This window comes from Pseudophryne corroboree, chromosome 5, assembly GCF_028390025.1.
Source record: "Pseudophryne corroboree isolate aPseCor3 chromosome 5, aPseCor3.hap2, whole genome shotgun sequence".
In the NCBI taxonomy this organism is placed as follows: domain Eukaryota; kingdom Metazoa; phylum Chordata; class Amphibia; order Anura; family Myobatrachidae; genus Pseudophryne; species Pseudophryne corroboree.
In genome coordinates this window covers 537,344,413-537,369,687 of record NC_086448.1, presented here as the reverse complement: position 1 = coordinate 537,369,687, position 25,275 = coordinate 537,344,413, and the positions used below count along the sequence as shown (strand labels likewise).

The 25,275-nt window shown below is 43.4% G+C and overlaps 1 protein-coding gene across 2 annotated transcripts; it reads left to right on the top strand.

The window, feature by feature from the left end:
- Positions 1-673: 673 nt before the first annotated feature.
- Positions 674-21,162, top strand: TBC1D7 (TBC1 domain family member 7). Of its 2 annotated transcripts, none has more exons than XM_063923188.1 (8): positions 674-757; positions 2,944-3,066; positions 4,232-4,312; positions 6,930-7,117; positions 9,449-9,586; positions 11,617-11,762; positions 19,753-19,882; positions 20,938-21,162. In XM_063923188.1, the coding sequence occupies exons 2-8, from the start codon at positions 2,955-2,957 to the stop codon at positions 21,022-21,024; spliced, it is 882 nt and encodes a 293-aa protein (XP_063779258.1). In that variant the 5' UTR covers positions 674-757; positions 2,944-2,954; the 3' UTR covers positions 21,025-21,162. The 2 variants fall into 2 exon arrangements, with proteins under 2 accessions (XP_063779258.1, XP_063779257.1); XM_063923187.1 differs by lacking the exon at positions 674-757 and adding an exon at positions 809-958.
- Positions 21,163-25,275: the final 4,113 nt, after the last annotated feature.

Here is a 25,275-nt window from a genome sequence, read left to right as displayed (position 1 = left end):
CACTGAATAGACGCTGTGCGCATGCGCACAGCGTCTGCTAAGCAGAGCAGCGCGTGCAGGAGCCTCCCAACTGCCCCCCCCCACCGCGGGACACTGCGGCCCGCGGGTGGGACAGCGGGACAGTCCCGCGAAAATCGGGACAGTTGGGAGGTATGCTTAAGTAGGTCTGCTTCTCTCTCCTCAGTCCCACGATGCAGGGAGCCTGTTCCCAGCAGTGCTCCCTGAAAATAAAAAACCTAACAAAATTCTTTTTTCAGAGAAACTCAGGAGAGCTCCCTGTAATGCACCCAGTCTCCTCTGGGCACAGGAACTAACTAACTGAGGTCTGGAGGAGGGGCATAGAGGGAAGAGCCAGTGCACACCCATTCTAAAGTTCTTTATAGTGCCCATGTCTCCTGCGGAGCCCGTCTATACCCCCCATGGTCCTTACGGAGTCCCCAGCATCCTCTAGGACGTAAGAGAAATATAGCAAAGAAATTGTAGCCATCTCTCCACAAAGATACCTTTAGGGACAAATTTTGGGTCCTTACGGAGTCCCCAGCATCCTCTAGGACGTAAGAGAAATATAGCAAAGAAATTGTAGCCATCTCTCCACAAAGATACCTTTAGGGACAATTTTTTTTAAAGTGGCAGTGTCTGGCACATAATTCCAAATAGATTGTGACATGGACCCAGGGGGTTATGGGAAAGGTCCTCTGCACGAAGAGAATCTAGACGCTACCATAATGACATCTCCAAACCAGGAAGAAACAGATAGGTATGTTGTTATTATTATTATCTCATGCATTTTGTCCCTTCGCGGTTGCCATAAGCAGTAATGTGGCGTCATAACCAGGAAGTAAACATCAGTGAAACGCTGCTGCCGCCGCTGCCTGCTGCTGAGAGCTGCATATCAGGGACAAGCAGGGAGCCGACTCACGCTGCAGGAATAGGACGCTTGCTGCTGCTTTCCGCCTAGGTACTGTATGTTCTAATGGTATCGTATGTCTCTCGCTTGTTCGAGCCGTGCTCTGCGTTACATGGAAGCCGCCAATACAGCTGGAATGTTTTACTGCATATTGTTTTTTCCTTACTTCATATTACATTTTTTTTAAATTCAGGTTTATAGAAAAGATGCCATGGGCGGGGGCGTGTTCTAAGGATTGACAGTGGATTAACAGGTCTATGTACTGTACTAAGTCTTGGAGGTAGAGAAAGTGGAAAGCGATAAACTGCCAACCTACAAGCTCCTAACTCATTTTTTAAACACCGCCTGTAACATGGCAGTTAGGAGCTGATTCGCTGGTACTTTATCTCGCCACAAGGTTTAGAACATAGGGGTAAATGTATGAAGCAGTGATAAGAGTGGAGAAGTGAGCCAGTGGAGAAGTTACCCATAGCAACCAATCAGCATTGACGTAACATTTATAATTTGCATACTATACCACTGTACAGAGCAGCTGATTGGTTGCTATGGGCAACTTCTCTACTGGCTCACTTCTCCACTCTTATCACTGCTTCATACATTTACCTTATACAGAGTTGGACACAGCGTTTGCATGCAGCAGCTGCGGTCATAATGTGCGTGCGCAACACTTCACCTTGCGATCGCATCCCAGAAGGATGTGATCGCATGGTGATTGACAGGCGTGTCATGTTGTGTCAGGGACGACTTATGACGTCGCCTGCATATGGAAACATGGCGGCGGTGCCCCTGCATATGCAGCCAGGCTCAGGCCTGCATATGGAAACATGGCGTTGGTGCCCCTGCCTATGCAGCCAGGCTCAGGCCTGCAGCAAGCTCCAGGCTCAGGCCAGGGTCTACCTCTATTTGATGCTTTCGCAATTAAATTTGAGAGAAAAAATCTGCGACCATATACTCACATGCTGGGGGAAACGCAGGGCATGGCTGCCCAGCATGTGTGGCGCTGCTCCGCAAGTAGAGGTAGACCCCGGCCTGAGTAGCCTGACTGCTACCATCTCTGAATAGACCCCATAGACCCCTAAGACAAATACTTCGAAGTACAATGGTTTGATTACTGGGCAAATGGAAGGAAAGAGAAGCATCACATCTCCAACTTCTCCATTTTTGTGTGTCCTAATGCTATGCATAACATATATCTATATGGGATGCAATCACCATCCCGGCTGTCGGGATCCCGGTGATCAGGAACCCGACAACGGAATACCGACACCCAGTGAAATGCCGACGCATGCAATCCCGGCACAACTCCCCTTTTCCCTCTTGGGTGGTGGTCCACGTCACCCCTGGAGGGAGAATAGAACCCTTTGGGCCCGAAGCGTAGCGAGCGAACACACTGCTCTCAATGCCGGGATTCCGACTGGCGGGTTCCCAGCGCCGGTCTCCCCACCGCCGGGATCACATACTGATTCCATCTATATATATCTATCTACATATATGTATGTAAAGATAGCTCTGCAGGAAGAATAGAATATTTTGGCACCTGGAAAATCAGTTGTTAATTCGGTTTAATAATCGGCGGTTCAAATAAGCATTTAAAGCATCTGCCTAACAGGGACTGAAAGCTCTGAAAACATCTATTACATGGCAATACCTATGCTTTATACTGTACAGTGTATTCTAAGTATGATGTAGGCCAGTCATTAGGCAGTCTATTTGGGCTTCTCTGTACGGTAGTGAAGTAATTCACCAAACTTTCATGGTTCACAAGAGTCTTAGGCTCTCCTAATTCTTTTCACAGCCCCACAGGCCATTCAGGAGAATCAAATTGCAGTAAGATACCATTGAAACATCATGCACTTGCTCATTTTTGCGCACATCCCATAATAATAGGTGCTGTAATAACCTGCTGTATGGTTTGAGACTGGACTATCTGCAGCACCCATGTTGGGGGTAGTGGGTCTCTTCTTTGCTCATCATGCACTATAGGGAGAATGTAAATCGGCTACACATTGAACATTGCATCTATTTTTGGATTTTAGCAGTGTGAATCATGACAGAAGATTCTCAGAGGAACTTCCGGTCTGTGTACTATGAAAAGGTTGGGTTCCGTGGAGTGGAGGAGAAGAAATCCCTGGAGATCCTGCTGAAAGATGATCGTTTAGGTAAAGAGAATACAAAGGGGTGACTTTGTTTCTTTCCAAAAGTGACAGACAATGAGTGATTATGAGTTGATATGCAAAATGATACGCTGGATAGGGAAACATGCAGGGAAGATGTAGTGGTTAACAAGTGTTTGTACTTGTGTCCTGTTAGGTCGGTGGAGATCATTCTATTGACCTCAGTGCTTGTGACTTGCACTCAATAGCCTAAAAAACAAAACAAAAATAAAGCAAACCAAACTCTTACCAAGATAGTATTTCGAAAATAGCTGGTACTGTACGCTCGTGTGATTGTCTTCAAAACGCAGTGGTTGCATCTCTTTTATCTGCACAAGTGTAACCAGGTAGTTACAGTTGTCCATCCACGTTACCAACCTTAGATGTTAAGTGAACTATTTGGCAACTGCCAGCTGCATCTGAAGAGTTGTGACCAGATTCGGAGACAATGATGCGTAATTCCCTACTTAGGATGGAATTCACAGTAGAGTACCACAGGCAAGGTGATCCCCTGGGGCTATCCAATTAGCTCCGAAGCCAGGTGTTATCAGGGATTTTGTTTCACTTGTCTCAGCAGGTAAAAAAAAAAAAAGGCTATAACCAGCAGGTTAACGGGTCTTGCAACTTTGTTAACGGGTCTTGCAACCTTGTTAACGGGTCTTGCAACCTTGTTAACGTGAGCTTTTCACGGATTCTTTGTGTTTAACGTCCATTAACTTGTGTTAACATTCCACTTTAAAGGGTGTTAACAAGGCTATCGGCAGAAATCTGGAGTCCAATTGAATAGCCCCGGGCGTTAAAGTCTGAGGCTACGGCCCATTTATCAATGAGTTTTAGCAACTTAAAACTCATTGTGTATGTTAAATAGTGCCCCAGCCAATCAGCTCCCAACTGTCATTTTCCAAACACATGACAGGAGCTGATTGGCTGGAGCATCATTTATCATATGTAATAAGTTTTAAATAGCAAAAACCCATTTATAAATGGGCCCATTGGTTTCGTCTGCAGTATATTGTAACTGAAGTATGTAAGTAGAAATTCATTTGATATGATACGATACCTTGTTAGATGTCTTACACTATCTTTGCCCCATTATTATTGGCTCTATATTATGTGTGTGAAGAGCAGTGTGAGACCAGACATATTTTATCATCTACCCTTTTGCCCACAGATATTGAGAAGCTTTGTACCTTCAGTCAAAGATTTCCTCTGCCATCCATGTACCGAATTCTCATATGGAAAGTTCTTTTAGGTACAGTAAACTTCTACACCTCTATTTTATAGCATTACGTATTACCAGATAAATGTATTTTCGTTTTGTTTTCATTTGAAAGTATAAAAACAGGCACCCAATGCATTAGTGAGAAACAACAAATGTAAATGTGCACCACTTTATACAGTGTTATATCCTATTCTTTTACAGAATTGTAACTGTAAATGATGTACTGTAGCTGTTCTGTGACCATGGTAGTCCTGTTTAGTTAAATATGTAGTGAGGATATATTGGATAAAGCTTAGCACACGCGGGAGCTGAGATTAGTGTGCCTGCTTTGTGTGTCCTCACCATCGGCATGCTCCGGTATCAGGAACCCACAAGTACGTTTAATCTTATCTTCACTGACGGGGTGTAACTGGGCTGTAACGGGACATCCTCACATAGGCAATGGTTGATCGCAGAGTGGGCTGTGCCGGGTTGGTCGGAAGTGTAAATATTTCATGTTTTCCTGTATAACGTTGAGCCAACTGCATACAGATGATGACTGGTACTAAACTGGCATTCGGATAGGGGGGATGCGCTCACAAGGATGTATACATGTGAAATTACACGTTTAATTCCATACACACAATGCAGGAACAACTATGGCGGACTTGAGTTCAACTTCTCATTAACTCCTTCTTCTTTTGCCTTAGTGTTATACGACTAACCTTATGAGGACACTGGGGAATTCTGTATTGCCACATACAGTATAGTCCTATGATGAGATTTACAATCTGTACATTATTTGTAAGCACATGCTGAAAAGTATGACATCACTAAAGGTGCATACACTTGGTGCGATGTAACCTTACGATTTTGACTATATAGGCCCTCATTCCGAGTCGTTCGCTCGGTATTTTTCATCGCATCGCAGTGAAATTCCGCTTAGTGCGCATGCGCAATATTCGCACTGCGACTGCGCCAAGTATCTTTGCTATGTAGATAGTATTTTTACTCACGGCTTTTTCATCGCTCCGGCGATCGTAATGTGATTGACAGGAAATGGGTGTTACTGGGCGGAAACACGGCGTTTTATGGGCGTGTGGCTGAAAACGCTACCGTTTCCGGAAAAAACGCAGGAGTGGCCGGAGAAACGGGGGAGTGGTTGGGCGAACGCTGGGTGTGTTTGTGACGTCAAACCAGGAACGACAAGCACTGAACTGATCGCACAGGCAGAGTAAGTCTGGAGCTACTCAGAAACTGCTAAGTAGTTTGTGAGCGCAATATTGCGAATACATCGGTCGCAATTTTAAGATGCTAAGATTCACTCCCAGTAGGCGGTGGCTTAGCGTGTGTAACTCTGCTAAATTCGCCTTGCGACCGATCAACTCGGAATGAGGGCCATAGTTAAAATCGTAAGGAAAGTTAGTGCAAATTGCACCGTCTGTACACAGCTTGCGATACTGATGCGCGCTCCCGTGGGGTCGGTATCGCAAGAAAAAATAGACTGTGCAGGCAAGGCAATCTTGACTATATTGTGTACAATCTAGTACATAGTATACTCAAAATTGGCACCTAGTCAAAATCTCACATATACTGTAGTCCAATCCTCAAGTAGAGGTAGTAATTGTCAGTGGTTCAGAGCTCCGGGGAGTTCAGGGGAAATCGCATAGTCACAATCGGGTATAGTCAATATCTCACCTGTGTATGTACCTTAAGTTCTCAGACCATGCACCAGTCAGGTATGGCCAAATATTTTTGTCCATATAGTGTGTGTGTTTATATTATAGAACTGCAGGCAGGGCAATAGCCAGGAAGGGTAAAACTTCTGTGCACGCTTCCGAATAGAAGTCAAAACCGCTTGGGAAGGGTGTGGTCTCACGACACATCCCCTGTTCTGTTTGTCACTCTCCGGGATGTGCCAGCACTTAGAGACATACTGGGCTGCCCCCAAGCTCTCCCCTCACGGTGAATAGATGGCATCTATTCAACAGCGTTGAGTAATACACAGCAACTTTTCCCACCTGTGGGACACTGCAGACTGTGGCTGGGAACAGAATGTTGCAGGCTGTTTCACCGGAGCACCGCCATAAGGTTAGGGTGCAATTTGCCATTTTAAATTTGGGTGTGCGTCCCGCTGAACAGCCAAACTGGAAAATATAAAGTTGTAACGGGTATTTTAGGCAGAAATTCCAGCCTCTCCTTACTCTTGAAAATATATTTTGGCTTAGTGTAGGATAAGATAAGAGGTCCTTCACTGCCCCCTTCCCATTCCTATGGTAGTATAGAAACTTATTTCACTGCCCCAGAAGAACCCACCACAGGACCTCAGTACAAAAAGTAATCCACTGTTACCACTTGGTTTTCAATGATGGACTCCATGCCTCTTTGGTACTTTTATACACTCAACTTAGGAACCTCGAGTACAACTGAAGCTAGCTGCTTCTACCCTCCTGTAACCCTTCCACTAGAAATCACTTCCCCCTCAGTACAAATTACTTCCACCTGATACTATTTTTTTAAATCTGTTTATAATTGTTGTGAACAGTGCCTTGCTTCTTACAGTACTGCATTCAAGATATTATTTTAATGGTGAATAAGTAATATTTACACATTCATATTTTGTTAAAAGTTTGAATAGTAATTTTGTATTGCTTTTGACTTCTTCAAGGAATACTGCCTCCCCACCAGGAGACTCACTCTGTTGTGATGGTCTACAGGAGGGAGCATTATGATGATGTCCACCATGCTCTACAGATTATCCGCTTCATTAGTGACTCCACCCCCAAGACTGAGGTGTTCCTTCACGTGTATCACCTGGAGACAGGGAAACTCTCTAGAAGACATATATACCCTTTGGTATGGTCATCTGCTATGTACACATTACTCTCCAACTGTAACGCTTTCAAATTGAATTTTACTGTCTTTGGTTACTAAGGGGTATATTCAATTGGAGTCGAAAGCTGCCGTCTGTTGGAAGGACGTCAGTTTTTGACTTTTTTTTAGGTCAGAAGGGGTTCCGACCTATTCAATATACCCCAAAATTATCCGACAAGTTGGGGAATTCGACTTGTCGGAAAGCACGTGGATTGGCGGAATAGCTGCCAATCCGCGTGCTTCTGTTAGAAACGGGGCCAAATCTGACAGGTTTTGGCCCCCTTTCCAACCATCTCAATCTGACTTCAAAAAAAGTCGGATTGAGATGAGGGACCTGAGAGGAGAAGAGGAGGAGACGGGGGACGGGGGAGAGCAGTGGCTACAGCACAGCATATGGAGGAGGATGTGGCACAGCCGCTGCTCACGGCAGCGTCCACCCGGTTCCAGCAAGCAAGGTCTCGCTTGCTGGAGCCGGGTGGACACTGCCGTGTAGTCAGGAGGCGGTGCCACATCCTGCTACAACGCTGCTGTAGCGCTGCTCCCCCCCCCCCCCCCCCATTCCCTTCCCCACCGTCTCCTCCTCTCTGCTCCCTCATCTCAATTCGACATTTTTAAAAGTCGAATTGAGATGGCCATTTGAATAGCCCTGATCGGATCCATTCCGACAAATGCGTGTCGGAATGGATCTGACTTCAATTGAATATACCCTTAAGGCTCTTGGTTCTCTTTCTTTCTATAATATGCTAGAAGGGTAATTAACTCAACAGCACAGTTGGGGGGAAATGCCAGCAGCATGAATGTAACTGTGGAATACTCCAGAAACAGGGATCCAAGGCCCTTATAACTCATTGACTCAATAATCTGACCACCAAAGTATTATGTAACCTTCAAAACTATGCCACTCACCCTTTGGTTATATTCAAAAGGGGAACTTTGGGTGCGCTACAGTATTGGTGGGGATCGGTGCCTATGTCTGCCAAGACACTCTTGCCCTTGGATATTATTTGCAAATAAGACGGGCACTTGATGCCAACTCTATGCCTAACCACATGAGGGGAAACATCTACATTGTTTTCTTCATACACAGAAAGTATCGTCTGGATTATACTCATCACCACCAGTGCCATTGCCATGTGGTGTCCCACAAGGTTCTATACTATCCCCCATGCTGTTTGCAGTATACATGCTCCCGCTGGGTGAAATAATCAGGCGCCATGGGCTGATCTACCACTGCTATGCAGATGATACACAACTGTACTAGTCCTTTGCGCCGGGCACTGATAAACCAATAGCAACCCTAAATGGGTGTCTAGCTGAACTCCAGGAGTGGATGAGTGCCAGTTGGCTGCGACTGAACCCGGATAAAACAGAGGTCCTTATGATAGGACTGCAATATCAAAGGACAAGACTGCAACATAGCCAACCAACTGGACTTACACTCGGGGATTCAGAATTACAAATCACTGATCGTGTGTGGAATCTTGGCGTTGTCCTGGATGGTGGCTTGACACTTAAACATCAGATATCAGCCACAATCAAATCCTCATTCTTTCACCTGAGGAGCATAGCCAGAATCAAGCACTTAATTCCCTCAGATGATCTGCCAAAAGTTATCCACGCATTTGTATCATCTCGATTAGACTACTGTAATGCCCTCTACCTTGGTCTCCCAGCAAAAGAATTGCACCGCTCACAGCTGGTGCAAAACACAGCTGCCAGGCTGTTAACCGACCAGCCCCGCTCTAGACACATAACACCCATCCTCTACTCCCTTCACTGGCTGCCTGTAAGATGGCGAATCATCTTCAAGATTGGCTTACTGAGTTTCAAAACACTACATGTCCAGGGTCCAAGGTACCTGAAGCAGCTTCTGACCCCATACTGCCCCACTCGATTACTGCGATCTGTAGATGAAGGACTTTTAGCAGTACCTAGAATCTCCCGTAATTCATCTGGGGGTCGAGCTTTTAGTCATGCGGCTCCGACTCTATGGAACTCCCTTCCCCGCACAATGCGAGAGGCCCCAACTATAGAATCCTTCAAAAGTAGACTCAAGACTTTTCTGTTTACTCAAGCATTTCCATAATGTCCCTTTTAGTATCTTCATGCGTCTGTATTTTATGAAAAGCTGTTCTGTACTTCATTATTTTCTGTACTTTATTATGCTATGTATCTGTTAAGCGCCTATTGGAGAAAGAGCGCTATATAAATAAAATTATTATTATTATTATTATTACATTTTCCTACGTTTCATTTTACTATCCAGACGTGCTATAGGAGGGCGGTATAATAAAAAAACTTCTTCTGTTTCAGGAACCCGAGGATGAATCATTCCTGGCCATAGCCAGCGCAATGGAGGAGATGGTTGATGATGATGTGGATTGTTACTGGCTTATCAAAAATTTTGTTCATCATTTAGATACCAGGTTTAAGGATTCTCAGCCGCAGCTGGTGAGTGTGTCAATTGGCATTCCTCTGCTGAATGATGTAGGCTTAATACTTGCCTTTGTTTGATTAATACTGTAGAGCCCCGTACTGTAAATACGATTTACCCGTCTCCACATAAAAATATAAAAATAATAGTTTCAGAATGTCCATTTAGAGAATACATGGCCACTGACCTTTAAAAGATTGCAGGCACCTAGGATTTGCCTTTTTGTAAATGAAACCGATATGTCTTCTACTTAAAAGGCTTCTCAAGGTAAAGAGTATCCTGTACTCTTCCCTACTGTACATAGTGTGTTTTTAATTTCCACTCTTCTATAGCACTGATTGTGCCTTGTAATGAACACTGTATTCTACTGCTTCAGCCTGCATAATAGCAGACTTTCTAATTTAAATGCAGATCCCCTGCCTGTCTAATCCTGACCGGATCCCGGTAGTCAAAATGCTGAGCGATCGTCTGCGGGGCTGTCTGGGAGGGGAGCTGCGGTGGGGTTAGGTTTAGGCTGCGGGGTATGGTTATTGTTAGGCTGCGGGGTTAGGTTCAGTCTACAGGAAAGGGGGGTTAGGTTTAGATAACCCCAGGGGGGCGGTTAGGTTTGGGATGCGGGAAAGGATGGGGGGTTAGGGTTAGACTGTTGGGGGGAAGGCGTTAAGTTTAGACTGTGGGGAGGGAGGGTTACCTTCCCCCTGTCGGGAGTCGCACTGTCGTGATGTCGAGGTCCGTATTCTGACTGCTAGCATCCCGGCCGCTGGCATATCAAACCCAACCCTCTGATACACTGTAAGGTGCTATGATGGCACTATAATATCTATCTAATATAACACTAGTGTACTACAAATAAAACACCATGGCAGCATGCGTCTATAGAACCTGCTACATTTGTGGAAGAATATGATTGAATTGTTAATGAAAAGCATTCAGAAAAATTACAAGTAGAAGTGTTTGTCTGTGACCTGGCACTGGGAGGCCCATGAGGGTGTATGTCTACTGACCAAGCATCGCCATTTGCTGCCATGTGGGGTGGAAATTGGAGCTGAGAACCATGCATTTCTGTCCATTAGTTAATCCATACTAGATAATTAAGTATTTAAAAAAAAAAAAAAACGTGAAAAATAGAGACATGCCTGCAGTTCCCAGAATCTGCATGTGAGGTAGACAAAATGAGTTCTAGTACAGACAAAGCTGTTATTCATCAGGTTTCCCTACAGGAGACGGACCAGGATGGGGGTAATGTGTGTTGCTAATGGTACAGGTTTAAAAAATAAAATAAAATAAAACATACACTGCATAACAAGCAATAGAAAATGTTATTAATTAAAAAAAAAATGTATTAAAATAAAACTAAAGCTAGCTGTCCACACTGATTGTAGTTGTTGCTTTTCATATTAAGGTTATCAGCAATGTATGTATATGTAATATCTTTGGGGCTGTATTTCCTCATGGTTTTGCAGAGTAATGGGCCCTACACATTTGCCGATGTGTGTGGGCGATATGAACAGTCTTGTTCAGTAATGAACGAGAAATCGTTCATATTGCTCAGTCTGTATGTACTAACGATGAACGATGCGCATCCCCGCGGTCGTTCATTGTTGGTTTTCCCTCGTTCTGCATAGCAAGCCAATATGGTAGATGGTCGGTAATTGTTGAAATCGACCATCTTCCAAATTGGAAACGTCGGCAAGTATGTAGGGCCCTTCAGGAATAAAAGCTATTTCCTTTCATTACAGTTGTCAGTAAATATGGAAGTACAGTGTACTTTCTGCATGTTGCTTTTTATGGATGGATGTGCCTACAAATTAATTAGGACAGCATTTCTTTTTGTACACTTTCCAAACACTGTCTGTGTCATGTTTAGAGATTGTAGTGAAATATTGCATCCCCTATGTTGCTGGGAACTATACATTAACTACAGATATATTTCTAGTATGCAAATGCTTCCATATTCATCTTTGTTTATTTGACAATGTTATCTGTGCTGCCGGATGAGTGGAAAGGGGAATCTGTCATTTACTGTGCTGTCTTCTCTATTTTACAGCAGAAAGCGTTTGAGCATTATCTGAATTTAGAGGACAGCAGACTTGTGACTCACCTGAAGACGTGCAATGCATTGGATAAGCTTCCGTATGACTTGTGGTTTAGGAAGTGCTTTGCAGGTTGTTTACCAGCATCCAGCTTACAAAGGTACAATTATATCCCTACTTATCATTTGCATAAACTACTTTATGGCATTGTCCTCCTTCTTCAATTGTGCTTTATACATTAAGGGATCATATAAGAGATGTCTATCTATCGGTCTATCTATCTCCTATATTATGATACATAGCATAATATATGTTGTATAATATATATCATATTTTATAATATATCCTATGTGAAACATTCTATCTAATATTATATATATATATATATATATATATATATATATATATATATATATATATATTATATTTATTATACACTGCTCAAAAAAATAAAGGGAACACTAAAATAACACATCCTAGATATGAATGAATGAAATATTCTTATTAAATACTTTACATAGATGAGTGTGCTGACAACAAAATCACACAAAAATTATCAATGGAAATCAAATTTATTAACCCATGGAGATCTGGATTTGGAGTCACACTCAAAATTAAAGTGGAAAAACACATTACAGGCTGATCCAACTTTAATGTAATGTCCTTTTAGAACAAGTCAAAATGAGGCTCAGTAGTGTGTGTAGCCTCCACGTGCCTGTATGACCTCCCTACAATGCCTGGGCATGCTCCTGATGAGGTGGCGGATGGTCTCCTGAGGGATCTCCTCCCAGACCTGGACTAAAGCATCCGCCAACTCCTGGACAGTCTGTGGTGTTGGTGGATGGAGCGAGACATGATGTCCCAGATGTGCTCAATTGGATTCAGGTCTGGGGAACGGGTGGGCCAGTCCATAGCATCAATGCCTTCGTCTTGCAGGAACTGCTGACACACTCCAGCCACATGAGGTCTAGCATTGTCTTGCATTAGGAGGAACCCAGGGCCAACCGCACCAGCATATGGTCTCACAAGGGGTCTGAGGATCTCATCTCGGTACCTAATGGCAGTCAGGCTACCTCTGGCGAGCACATGGAGGGCTGTGCAGCCCCCCAAAGAAATGCCATCCAACACCATTACTGACCCACTGCCAAACCGGTCATGCTGGAGGATGTTGCAGGCAGCAGAACATTCTCCTTGGTGTCTCCAGACTCACGTCTGTCACATGTGCTCAGTGAGAACCTGCTTTCATCTGTGAAGTGGCCAGTGGCGAATTTGCCAATCTTGGTGTTCTCTGGTAAATGCCAAACGTCCTGCACGGTGTTGGGCTGTAAGCACAACCCCCACCTGTGGACGTCTGGCCCTCATACCACCCTCATGGAGTCTGTTTCTGATCGTTTGAGTAGACACATGCACATTTGTGGCTTGCTGGAGGTCATTTTGCAGGGCTCTGGCAGTGCTCCTCCTGTTCCTCCTTGCACAGAGGTGGAGGTAGTGGTCCTGCTGCTGGGTTGTTGCCCTCCTACGGCCGCCTCCACGTCTCCTGATGTACTGGTCTGTCTCCTGGTAGCGCCTCCATGCTCTGGACACTACGCTGATAGACACAGCAAACCTTCTTGCCACAGCTCGCATTGATGTGCCATCCTGGATGAGCTGCACTACCTGAGCCACTTGTGTGGGTTGTAGACTCCGTCTCATGATACTACTAGAGTGAAAGCACTGCCAGCTTTCAAAAGTGACCAAAACATCAGCCAGAAAGCATAGGAGCTGAGAAGTGGTCTGTGGACACCACCTGCAGAACAACTCCTTTATTGGGGGTGTCTTGCTAATTGCCTATAATTTCCACCTGTTGTCTATTCCATTTGCACAACAGCATGTGAAATTGATTGTCAATCAGTGTTGCTTCCTAAGTGGACAGTTTGATTTCACAGAAGTGTGATTGACTTGTAGTTACATTGTGTTGTTAATGTGTTCCCTTTATTTTTTTGATCAGTGTGTATGTATGTGTGTGTGTGTATGTATGTATGTATATATGTGTGTGTGTGTATGTATGTATGTATGTATATATATATATATATATATATATATATATATATATATACACGGATTCCCAAGTGCGCTAATAATGGAGTATAATTACACAATTCTTCCAGCGTTTATTTCGTCGGAAAATGTGGACTGGAGGATGTTTAGATCTGGGGACCTGTAACAGACACCCCTCATCAAAAAAGTCACCCAAACAAGAGGCCAACAGGCCAATTAATAAAAAGTTATTTTAATAACATATGATTGAACATATGAGTTTTGGTACACAATTCAAAATATAAAATTATATCAATAAAATACAGCCACAACCAACATGTTTGTAAGATGGATTCTGGATACTCCCTCACCTTTTTCAAGGTGCGAGCTCGAAGGGAGTATCTTCACAAACTAGGGTGCGATTTTTTGACTGACAAACCCAACGCGTTTCGTCTTATCGACTTCATCAGGGGTAACTTGTTTGGGGAAAAGATAATGTTCTATTTGAGAAAAACTGCTATTGTGAGATAGGAATATATATATATATATATTCCTATGTGGTATGTAGAAAAATATATATCTACCGCATATAGGGAAAAAGGCTAATTTGCTCTTGATGAGTTTATATGGCAGATCGTAACCTGAAATATGAATAACACATTCTAAGATGTGTTTATTTGATGGAACTACTGGAACATTATTATTATCTGCTTTAGTGTTACAAATAGTAACTAAACATACCTCAAAATAGGGATTAATCAAAGTCTCCTTTATCTGGATTTAATAGGTGGAGCTCCTATATTCGGGCTCCTAGCTGGAGCTTGAATGGTATTCCTTTTTGGATATAAAATCTATAGAATGATAGTGTTTTTGTAAACACTGCTTGATAGAAAGAAAAAGGGGATCAAATATAGACCAATTTTAATGGTTTCCCACCTATTGGAACCTATTAATTGATCATAAAAGATAACATACCTTAAAACTAATTAAACATAATTCCTTAAGAGCCGTCTAAAAGAACTCTCTTGATTATAGTCCGTTGGGAATGCTGACAACCGTATGTCGGCGTTTTTGCAAACTGCTAAAAAAAAAACACACAAATGTTGGTATTTATATAGAGATACTTGTCCATGTAATTTATTACACGGTCAAGCCAATTCTACTATAAGCATACCTAAAGTATGGTCTCCAACTCTTATAATCAAGATTATTTCTGGTTCAAATGTTGACTCACGTAAAACTCTGAAAACATTAAAATTTACTTTTTAATGTAAGGTGTGTCAGTCATTAAAAATCACTAGCAAATATATGAATGTACATACCAAGATTTATATGGCTGGTTTGACAATCACAGGGATATAAAAGATGCGACTTCCTCAATAGGTCCCAAGGAATAAATCTTTTCAGAAAAATGGAAACATTGTCGTTGTAAAATAGAGGGCACAATTCTAACAATAGGAATAATAGCAGTTTACAATGAATCTCACAGAATAAATTCTTTCAAAAGAACAGCGACATTATCACTATTTATAAAAAGGCACAGTCCTGACAATAAGAATAATGGCTAAATCCAACAGATCTCATAAAGTAATTCTTATCAGAAATCGGAGCATTGTTAGTACTTATAAGGGCCCACTTTTCAACACTTCGCCCACATGTGGGTGAAATCCTGCCGGGATCCTTGGGTGAGGGACCTCATTTCCCAGGGATACCGGCTGGAATTTCAAGCATTTCCTCCTCACAGATTTTTCAAATCGGGCTTACCAGTTTTGCCCGCAGCAAGAGTTACCTTGCAAGAGGCCATTCAAAAACTTTTGTGGATAAGGGAGGTGGTTCCGGTACCTCCTCCGTTACACAACAGGGGTTTTTACTCCAGTCTTTTTGTTGTTTCAAAACCAGACTGTGCGGTGCAAACCATCTTAAACCTGAAGTCTCTAAACCCGTATCTGCGGGTGTTCAAATTCAAGATGGATTTCCTGTGGGCAGTGGTGTCCGGTCTGGAAGAGGAGGATTTCCTGGTATCCCTAGATGTCAAGGATGCTTACCTACACATTCCCATGTGGCCCCCTCATCAGGCTTACCTCAGGTTCGCCATCTTGGACGATTATTTCCAGTTTCAGGCTTTGCCCTTTGGCCTGTCCACAGCTCAGAGGGTCTTCACCAAGGTCATGGCAGAAATGATGCTGCAACTGTGCATGATGGGAGTCAACATAGTCCCCCTACTTGGACGATCTCCCGATAAAGGCTTTGTCCAGGGAGCGTCTATTGCACAGCATCGATCTGACGACTCGCCTGCTTATGGGTCATGGGTGGATCCTTAATTTCCAGAAATCTCACCTGGAACCGACCCAACGTCTTCAGTTCCTGGGAATGATACTGGATACGGTGCCTCAAAAGGTGTTTCTTCTGATGGACAAGGCCCTGGCTATCCAGGCTATGGTCCGCTCAGTGCTCTGTCCTCGCAAGGTAGCCATACATCTTTGCATACGTTTGCTGGGCAGGATGGTTGCTGCGTACGAGGCAATTCGATACAGCAGATTTCATGCCCAGACTTTTCAGCTGGACCTGCTGGACAAATGGTCGGGGTCTCGCCTTCACATGCATCAGGAAGTGACCTTATCTCCAAAAGCACTGATTTCTCTGTTATGGTGTCTACAAGTTCCTCACCTGGTGGAAGGCAGGAATTTCAATATCCACTCGTGGATTCTACTGACAACGGATGCCATCCTCCGGGGTTGGGGGGCTGTGACCCAAGGGGCCCAGTTCCAGGGGATATGGTCAGTTCAGGAACCTGCTCTGCCAATAAACATCGTGGAACTCAGGACAATTTACAGTGCTCTTCTGCAAGCTTCACATCTCCTGATGGATCAGACGATCCAGGTTCAATAGGACAACGCCACGGCGATGGCGTACATAAACCGACAAGGGGGAATAAAAAGCAGAGCGGCGATGCGAGAAGTGTCCAGAATACTCGTCTGGGCGGAGGCCAACGCAAGGACCATCTCAACCATATTCATTCCAGGAGTGGACAACTGGGAAGCGGACTTCCTCAGCAGACATGACCTCCATCCGGGGGAATGGGGCCTACATCCTCAGGTGTTTCAACAGTTAATTCACCGGTGGGGCTGTCCGCAGATAGATCTGATGGCTTCTCGTTACTGTTCCAGAACGAGGGATCTGCAGGCTGTAGCAGTGGACGCGCTGACAACACCATGGACCTACCAGTTTGTGTACCTGTTCCCTCCTCTACTGCTAATCCCAAGGGTTCTAAAAAGACTAAGAAGGATTGGCCTTGACGGGCGTGGTACTCTGACCTCCTAACCATGGCTCTTGAGGATCCCTGACCTCTGCCGCTTCAAAGGGATCTTCTTCAACAAGGTCTGTTCATCTATCCAGACTTACAGCGGCTACGTCTGTTGGCTTGGAAGTGGAGAGGGAGATTCTAGCTAGAAAAGGTCTTCCCTCCCGGGTTATTTCCACCATGGTCCAGGCCAGGAAGATGGTTACGTCTAAACATTATCATCGTATCTGGAAAAAGTATGTTTCCTGATGTGAAAGTAGAAAGGTTTCTCCCATGGAATTTAGAATGGGTCGCTTTCTACTTTTCTTGCAAGCGGGAGTGGATATGGGCTTGCGGTTAGGCTCCATCAAAGTCCAGATTTCGACGCTCTTTATTTTCTTCCAGAAACAACTTGCCATGTTGCCGGAAGTCCAAACTTTCCTAAAAGGAGTTCTTCATATGCAACTGCCCTTTGTACTTCCAACGGCTCCGTGTGATCTCAATGTGGTTCTGTCCTTTCTTCAATCGGACTGGTTTGATCCCTTACATAGGGTGGAGTTAAAATTTCTCACCTGGAAGACTGATATTATTAGCATTGGCATCTGCCACACGTGTCTATGAATTGGGGGCCTTATCCTGTAAGAGCCCTTATTTGATTTTTCATGAAGACAGGGCAGAACTCGGGACCAGACCTCAGTTTTTGCCAAAGGTGGTGCCAGCTTTTCATGTGAATCAACCCATTGTGGTCCTGGTGTTGTCTAACGCCTCCATTGGGCCAGAGTCCTTAGATGTGGTGAGGGCTCTGTCAGAGATACAGCATTGACCTAAATCTCCAGAGTGACCATCGGGTTTTTGGTCACCTCCCTGACTAGGGCCCTTCTCCCCCGGTTGCTCAGTTTAGACGGCTGGCCAGCTCTAGATAGAGTCCTGATGGTTCCGAACTTCTTCCATTTACGGATGATGGAGGCCACTGTGCTCATTGGGACCTCCAAAGCAGCAGATATTTTTCTGTACCTTTCCCCAGATTTGTGCATCGAGACAATACTGTCTCTGAGGTTTACAGACAATTCCTTTGACTTCATGTTTGGTTTGTGCTCAGACGTGCTCTGTCAAGTGTTGGACCTTACATAGACAGGTGTGTGCCTCTCCAAATCATGTCCAGTCAACTGAATTTACGACAGGTGGACTCCAATTAAGCTGTAGGAACATCTTAAGAATGATCAGTGGAAACAGGATGCACCTGAGGTCAATACTTATGTACGTGTGATTTCTTACTTTTTTATTTTTAATACATTTGTAAAAATCTCAAACTTTATTCACGTTGTCATTATAGGGTATAGTGTGTAGAATTTTGAGGGGAAAAATGAATTTATTCCATTTTGGAATACGGCAGTAACATAACAAAATGTGGAAAAGGTGAAGCGCTGTGAATACATTCCGAATGCACTAATGATCTATCTATCGTCATCTGACAATGTTGTTGTAGCAATTCTGCTTCTTTGAAAAACAGAGGAGTACTGCCCGTACATACTGATTACACATGCTCCTTTGTGTAAGTGGAGTGCCAGTCATATATGGATTTTTACACACATATGTATGTGTGTACAGTGGCTTGGCACACACAGCTGCCTGGGGTGCTCACTTAATGCTCCTCAGAAGAAGGCATCCAGTATAACATACCGGTGCATAAATAAAGTGCACTCACCAGGAACAACTTAATGCAGGCAAGAAAGTGGTTTTATTACTCACAAGTCACTATATTGTGTCAATGTTTTGGTCATCAAATGTGTCCTTTCTTGAGACATATACATAGATGGGGGAATGTAGACAAACCCCCATAGTGTTCTGAGCCTTCCTAAATACCCCCCATGCCTTAATTAGAGACTCGTCCCCAAACAACTAAGTCAGTTACTATTAACAAGGATACAAATAATTCAAGTGGGGGCAAACAACTACTCCTAAGGCATCTCTCACATATACTAGTATTGGTTAGCACTATCCAGACACCTGGAAAAAAAATGAACAGTTGTAATATGTAATACCAAGAATTTGCTGCCTAACTTCACTGAGTGAGGTTGGCTCAATGTGGCCACATTTTCCCACACTGTATGCTAGTCCACCCTCATGTTACACTTTGTGTATTCTCTATACAAGCTTATACCTACAGAATCTATTTTATTTCATCAAGTGACCTCCGGTCTCACCGAAAGTGACGCCATGCGTTCCACCGGGTAGAATGCATAAACAGTCAGGATGGGCTTGGCGCACTTTTTCTAATTAGGATGGATGTATAGCAGGGGCCTGGGAGACAAGGCTACATGTTCTTGTTTCCTTACCAATGCAACTTTGACGTCCTATTGCTGCCTGGGATTGGAAAAAATGGCCCGGGATTTGCCATCCTAGTATAGAGTTGATGTTTCAGTTAACAAGCGTAACCCTTTTCAAGGCATACAACCAGTAGAAGAGACTGAGACATACTTTTATACCTAGCTTGCTTAATTGTAAACTCCTCCCCATTTCAGCTATGTTGGGGTACTAGTGTCCATTAGCAACCAAGCCAAGCCCTTAAACCCATATAAATACAAGGGTACAACTACCCATTTGCTTAGGGCATCATAGCTATTAAATATAGCCAATATAAATTAGTTCCATGCTGAAAAAACACTAATAAACGGATTGCTCGCCACGCTTCAGGCTTGGTGGCTCGCTCTACTTTTCTCACCCCAGGTTACTATTCCCAATAAATGATTACTTGACCCAATGCCTAATGGGAAAGGTCCTTTTCATGAAGTGAATCTAGGCGCTACCGTCCTTATACAAACATTTTTTTTTTGTAATCCTCTCTTGTCTCCAGGGTGTGGGACAAAGTTATTAGTGGATCTTGCAAGATTCTAGTATTTGTTGCTGTGGAGATTCTGCTAACCTTCAAGATGAAAGTGATTGGTCTGAATAATGCAGACAGTATTACTGTATTTCTGGACAAAGTAAGTATGTCTTGTAAGTCATACTGCATAATTTTCAACTCATTCACTCAGAATTTTTACTAGTAACGTTTCTGTCATACCCCTTTCACACTGAGCAAAAAACCTGGGGTTATTACTGGGGCAACCCAGGTCCAAGCCTAGTGTGAAAGGACCTACCTGGGTCCAAATTACCAGGGCCTCAACCCAGGTCTCTACCAGGGTTATTCCCGGGTCCTACGCGGGTAGCCTCTGGTGTGAAAGACATGACCCGTGTCACAATGACTTACCGTATGTCATGCCTAAAAAGAGCTGATTGGTGGGCTCAGTAGTGCTTGAAGATGAAGTAATCTCCAAGCATCCTCTTGTAGATAGAAGACCTGGGAATAACCCGGGTCCATCCGCCGGTGGGAAAGGGGTACATAGCCTAAAACCCAGCTCCAACTTTGTGTTGTGCCCCGGGTTGGGGCTGGGTTTTAGGCGTAAAAGTGGTATTGTATAGAGACAGCGTAGTCATACTGTAACATTAGCTGCTGTTATATAATTTCCTAATTGTTAAGGCCATTGCACTCTCTAAGCCTAGCATACCGTGGCATTTGTCTGCGTAGTAATCATGGGGTAGGAATGTGCAATATTACACTTGGCTTCATTGCCATTCTATAGTTTTTTGGGTTCTCTACATAAATAGAGTATTTTGTCATAAGGTTACTAATCTTAAATCCAAGTTACCATATGTCACTGTGCTACTTGTAACAATGACTAAAATATTCAGTATATTAACATGGGAACTTACAAGGAAGAAAGTGATTCCACCTAGCTATGATTGCTTCTTTGTGTGCACAACCGACTTCCTGTGTAATTGTTGAGAGTTCTAGAGGTATTACGACCAACCTTCTTTATTCTACTGTGAAGAAAGAGAAGAACTGCTTACCTTCAGCCTCAGGCACACATTTTGTTAAGGTGTTTTTTCTTAGTGGTTCAGTGTTAACTTTAGTGGCCTGTTTGCTATGGTGATGTCTGATATAACTGACGGATCAGGTAAGTCTTTGGTCATGTGACAGTGTTGTGTTCTCTCTTAGATCCCTGAAGACAGCACAGACCCAATAGTCAGCAAAGCTATAGATTTGTGGCATAAACACTGTGGAATACCTGCCCATTCAGTGTGATCGTCTGTCCTGGATGACTGACCTCTGTACATTTAACTTTTTTCATTTTATTTATCAATAATTGTATATTGTCTATTATCTTTCAAATATGTAGAATGTATGATTGCCTATTGGAACCAATACATGAACTTTTTGTGACTGTTGTGTGGTCTATTACTGTGTCATCATTGACAATGTATAAAATCTAAAATATGGAAAAAGGAAAACCTGCTGATCACATGTACTGTAAAGCTTGATGCATATCGCCAGCTTTTCAGTCGCCTCAAATTTTAATTATATTAACCATTCTAACATCTACAGTAGTATATACATATGTTTAAAGCTATTCACTGCACAATTAAGTTTATAATCTTGTCTATTGTTCGCATAGCTGAAATTATTATTCTTTAATTCAAGAAGATTGGGGTTTTGTCCTACTGCATGAATCCCATCTCCTAAGCGTAGCTGTCGGTCATAGTAATTACCAACCAAATAGTTGGTTTCCTGGCACCATGATGCGTACAAATAGCTTTGCAAGTAAAACAGTGTTCGTAGAATGTGAAAGGATTGTTGTAGTGCTGCATTGTCAGAGGAGTTCCGGCTCACTGGGGATTCCAACAGTGTGGTGCTGCATTGTCAGAGGAGAAGCGGCTCACTGGGGATTCCAACAGTGTGCTGCTGCATTGTCAGAGGGGAACCGGCTCACTGGGGATTCCAACAGTGTGGTGCTGCATTGTCAGAGGAGAACCGGCTCACTGGGGATTCCAACAGTGTGGTGCTGCATTGTCAGAGGAGAGCCGGCTCACTGGAGATTTCCAACAGTGTGGTGCTGCATTGTCAGAGGAGAGCCGGCTCACTGGAGATTTCCAACAGTGTGGTGCTGCTTTGTCAGAGGAGAACCGGCTCACTGGAAATTTCCAACAGTGTGGTTGGTGCTGCAGTGGGGTCTGGGACTCAGGGTCGACAGCAAAAAAGGTCGACACACCTTAGGTCGACGCCAATTGGTCGACACACCTTATGTCGACATGGACAAAAGGTCGACAGGAACAAGGTCGACATGGAAAAAGGTCGACATTAGTTTTTTCTGTTTTTTTGGTGTCGTTTTCTTTGTAGAGTGACCGGGAACCCCAATTAGTGCACCGCGTCCCCTCGCATGGCTCGCTTCGCTCGCCATGCTTCGGGCATGGTGCCTTCGCTCCGCTACCGCTTTGCTCGGCACAGATTACCGTTCCAATCGTAGTCCACGTGGATCGTTAAGTATGAAAAGGTTCCAAAAAAGAAAAAAATCGTGAAAAACTCATGTCGACCTTTTTCTATGTCGACCTTTTGTCCATGTCGACCTAAGGTATGTCGACCAACTGGCGTCGACCTAAGGTGTGTCGACCTTTTTGCTGTCGACCTGGAGTCCGGATACCGCTGCAGTGTCAGAGGAGAACCGGCTCACTGGGGATTTCCAACAGTGTGGTTGGTGCTGCAGTGTCAGAGGAGAACCGGCTCACTGGGGATTTCCAAGACAGTGTGGTGCTTCATTATCAGAGAAGAGCCCACAATCTGCCTGAATGGAAGATACTGCTATTAGGTTAAAAAAGTAAAGAAATAAAAAACACAATAAAATATATTCCTAGCCCCTCAGACTCTGATAAAAGTACTGTACTCATAATTTGTATCCATATGTTCTGGAGATCCAGGTGATGATTACATTACTGAGCACGACTGCACTGAAAATGTAAAAGTTACCATAGGAAAAATGATTGCTAATTCGCTTGAAAAAATAATAATTTTATTCTGCTACCAAAAGAAACCAATGTGTGATCAATCCCCACCTCCCGTTCCCAAAAGGAAATATGTACATTTCTTAGATAAAGAGTAATCCTGGCAAAACCAACTGGGCTGAACACCACCTGGATACCTCCATCTGTTATTGTTTTGTATCTGCATCCCAGATTGCTATTAGTGAATGCAGCATTAACCTTCTCTGCGATGCCTCTGGAGTGAAGTGTTTGGTTCTATCCAAATTTGTTGTGTTAAATTAGTGGTTCCTCAAGGACCCTCAGCAGTTCATGTTTTTCAGGTCTCCTCACAGAATCACAAGTGTAATAATTGGCCCCACCTGTGGATTTAAAAAAAAAAATGTTATACAAATAAATCCAGGTGGCGCTTAATAATACATAAAACTCAAGGGTATTTATTAAAAGTAACCTCCCGGGGGGGTATAGCACAGAATATATCACATCAATATGATTTGTACATAGCATAGATTATCATATAAAGACACAATTAGATAAATTATCCAGATGAAATATCCAATTGTTCCAGTTGATTTGTATAGTGAAATTACCGCACACTAAATCTGAAATATGCGGTGGACAATAATTAAAACTGGTATTAGATCAAACAGTGAGCCCTAATGTAGTAACAGCAGCAAGGGCAGTTAGATGGAAACCGTTTACCGTAGCTGTTATATGTTTGAAGAACGCAAGAGCTGGGAATGTAGATGATACCACTGACTCCTAAGAGGTGGAAGGAATGGCGTATGGTTGTGTCCCTTCATGTGCCAGGATCAGCGCTGCGGCTGGAGATGGACACCTGTATATGCAGCAGCAATAGGTCCCAGACTATGCGTCTCAAGGTCAAAAGGCAGGTGACAAAGACACCCTTGTTGTGCGTTGAAACATAAGGACACAGGCTTCTTCTCTAACCAACCTCTGGTGGTTGGAAAATTATTAATCACCTTTCAATCAGTGTGGCCACCCTGGTGCCTTTCTGGCTGTAATACCCCAAGGAAGACCTGGCGGGCAGCCGCTACTGATGGCACGGAGCATGGCTGACAGCTATTCCCACTGTGCCAGTACCCGTACATAGGAGTGCATGGACCCTGAGGTGCACAGTCTGGGATTGATACCGGCCAGCATCACATAAAACAATAAAAGACAACAATAAAACATACTCCTCTATATTTCTAAAAAAACCCAGTAATACTAGGCTCTTATTGTATACTTTCAATTATACCATGGATCAGTGTTGACACTGAGGAAGTCGCTGACGCTTAGGATAAGGCGGGGAAACATGTCTGTCATGATCTCCACACAAACGGATCACAGCCATAATCCAATCCACCAGCTGGCTGGCTGATCACAAACCCCAGTGCTAGGGGAATTCTGTTTCCCAGCGATTGCCCACGGACTCCGGATAAGGCTGATGGTGAGAGCACCAGCCGGGAGGGACACTGCAAATATCGTGAATACAACAGGGGCATGCTGCATGGTATACTATTAATTATATGGCTATTTATGTGTGAAAGACATGGATTCTGCATTAATGCTACACTAAATGCATGAACTGTCTAAACACTACTAAAAAGCTGTGAGAAATGCTATTAAGCATATCGCAAACTAATCATATGCTTTGTTATTGCTACTAACCGGACGATTGGTTATATGGACAAAAGTTTTTAATGCATGATCTGCTTGAGAATAATATGCATGCAAAAATCCCATTGAGTACTCAAATGGTTAATGTGGAATACAATTAATTAAGGATCATATGAAGGAGACTCTGGTAGATTTTTAGGTTGCCTCTTGCTTCTAAATCATATGCATGAAGTGCATTATATTACTAATCCTTGGTATAATTGAAAGTATACAATAAGAGCCTAGTATTACTGCTTTTTTTTAGAAATATAGAGGAGTATGTTTTAGTGTTGTTTTATGTGATGCTGGCCGGTATCAATCATATTTTGTGAAAGGTGATTATTTATTTATAAAATAAAATCTACATCAGATTGAATAGTGCATTCTCATTGTCTTTTGTATTTGACAGTCTGATGCCGTTTGGGGGTGGCGACCAGGATCTCCGTCCGAGCATGGAGATTTTCTGGCCTCTTGGTAACTCCTGTGGTGACTGGTTTGCGCAGTCCCATGGGTTTGATAATGTCAAATATTACCTTTAAACATAAAGCTATATACTAATACCGTGGAGCCGTTATGGCCGCTAGACCACGTGCACGTGCTACGCACTTTGTACGCTATTTGCGTACAGAGTCCTGCACGTGGTACGCACTTGGCGTACACACGCTGCGCTGAGTGTACGGATTACACACAGCGGGCGCACACACAGTGGATAACCTTTTAAACCTTGTGTATAAACACTGTAAGAATATGCTTATACTCTAAACCTTTAGACAAATACTGTAATGTTGTAATGCTTAAAAACCTTAACAAGGTGTATGCTGTTTGAGCAATTGAGACGCTAAGAAAACCCCTTTGCAGTAAA

What these genes read in the sequence shown, in the direction of transcription:
- TBC1D7 (XM_063923188.1), top strand. Translation starts at nt 2,955, where the DNA reads ATGACAGAAGATTCTCAGAGGAACTTCCGGTCTGTGTACTATGAAAAG. An exon ending in GAAGACATATATACCCTTTG is followed by an intron (nt 7,118 to 9,448) that starts GTATGGTCATCT and finishes CTTCTGTTTCAG; the next exon opens with GAACCCGAGGATGAATCATT. An exon ending in TTACTGTATTTCTGGACAAA is followed by an intron (nt 19,883 to 20,937) that starts GTAAGTATGTCT and finishes GTTCTCTCTTAG; the next exon opens with ATCCCTGAAGACAGCACAGA.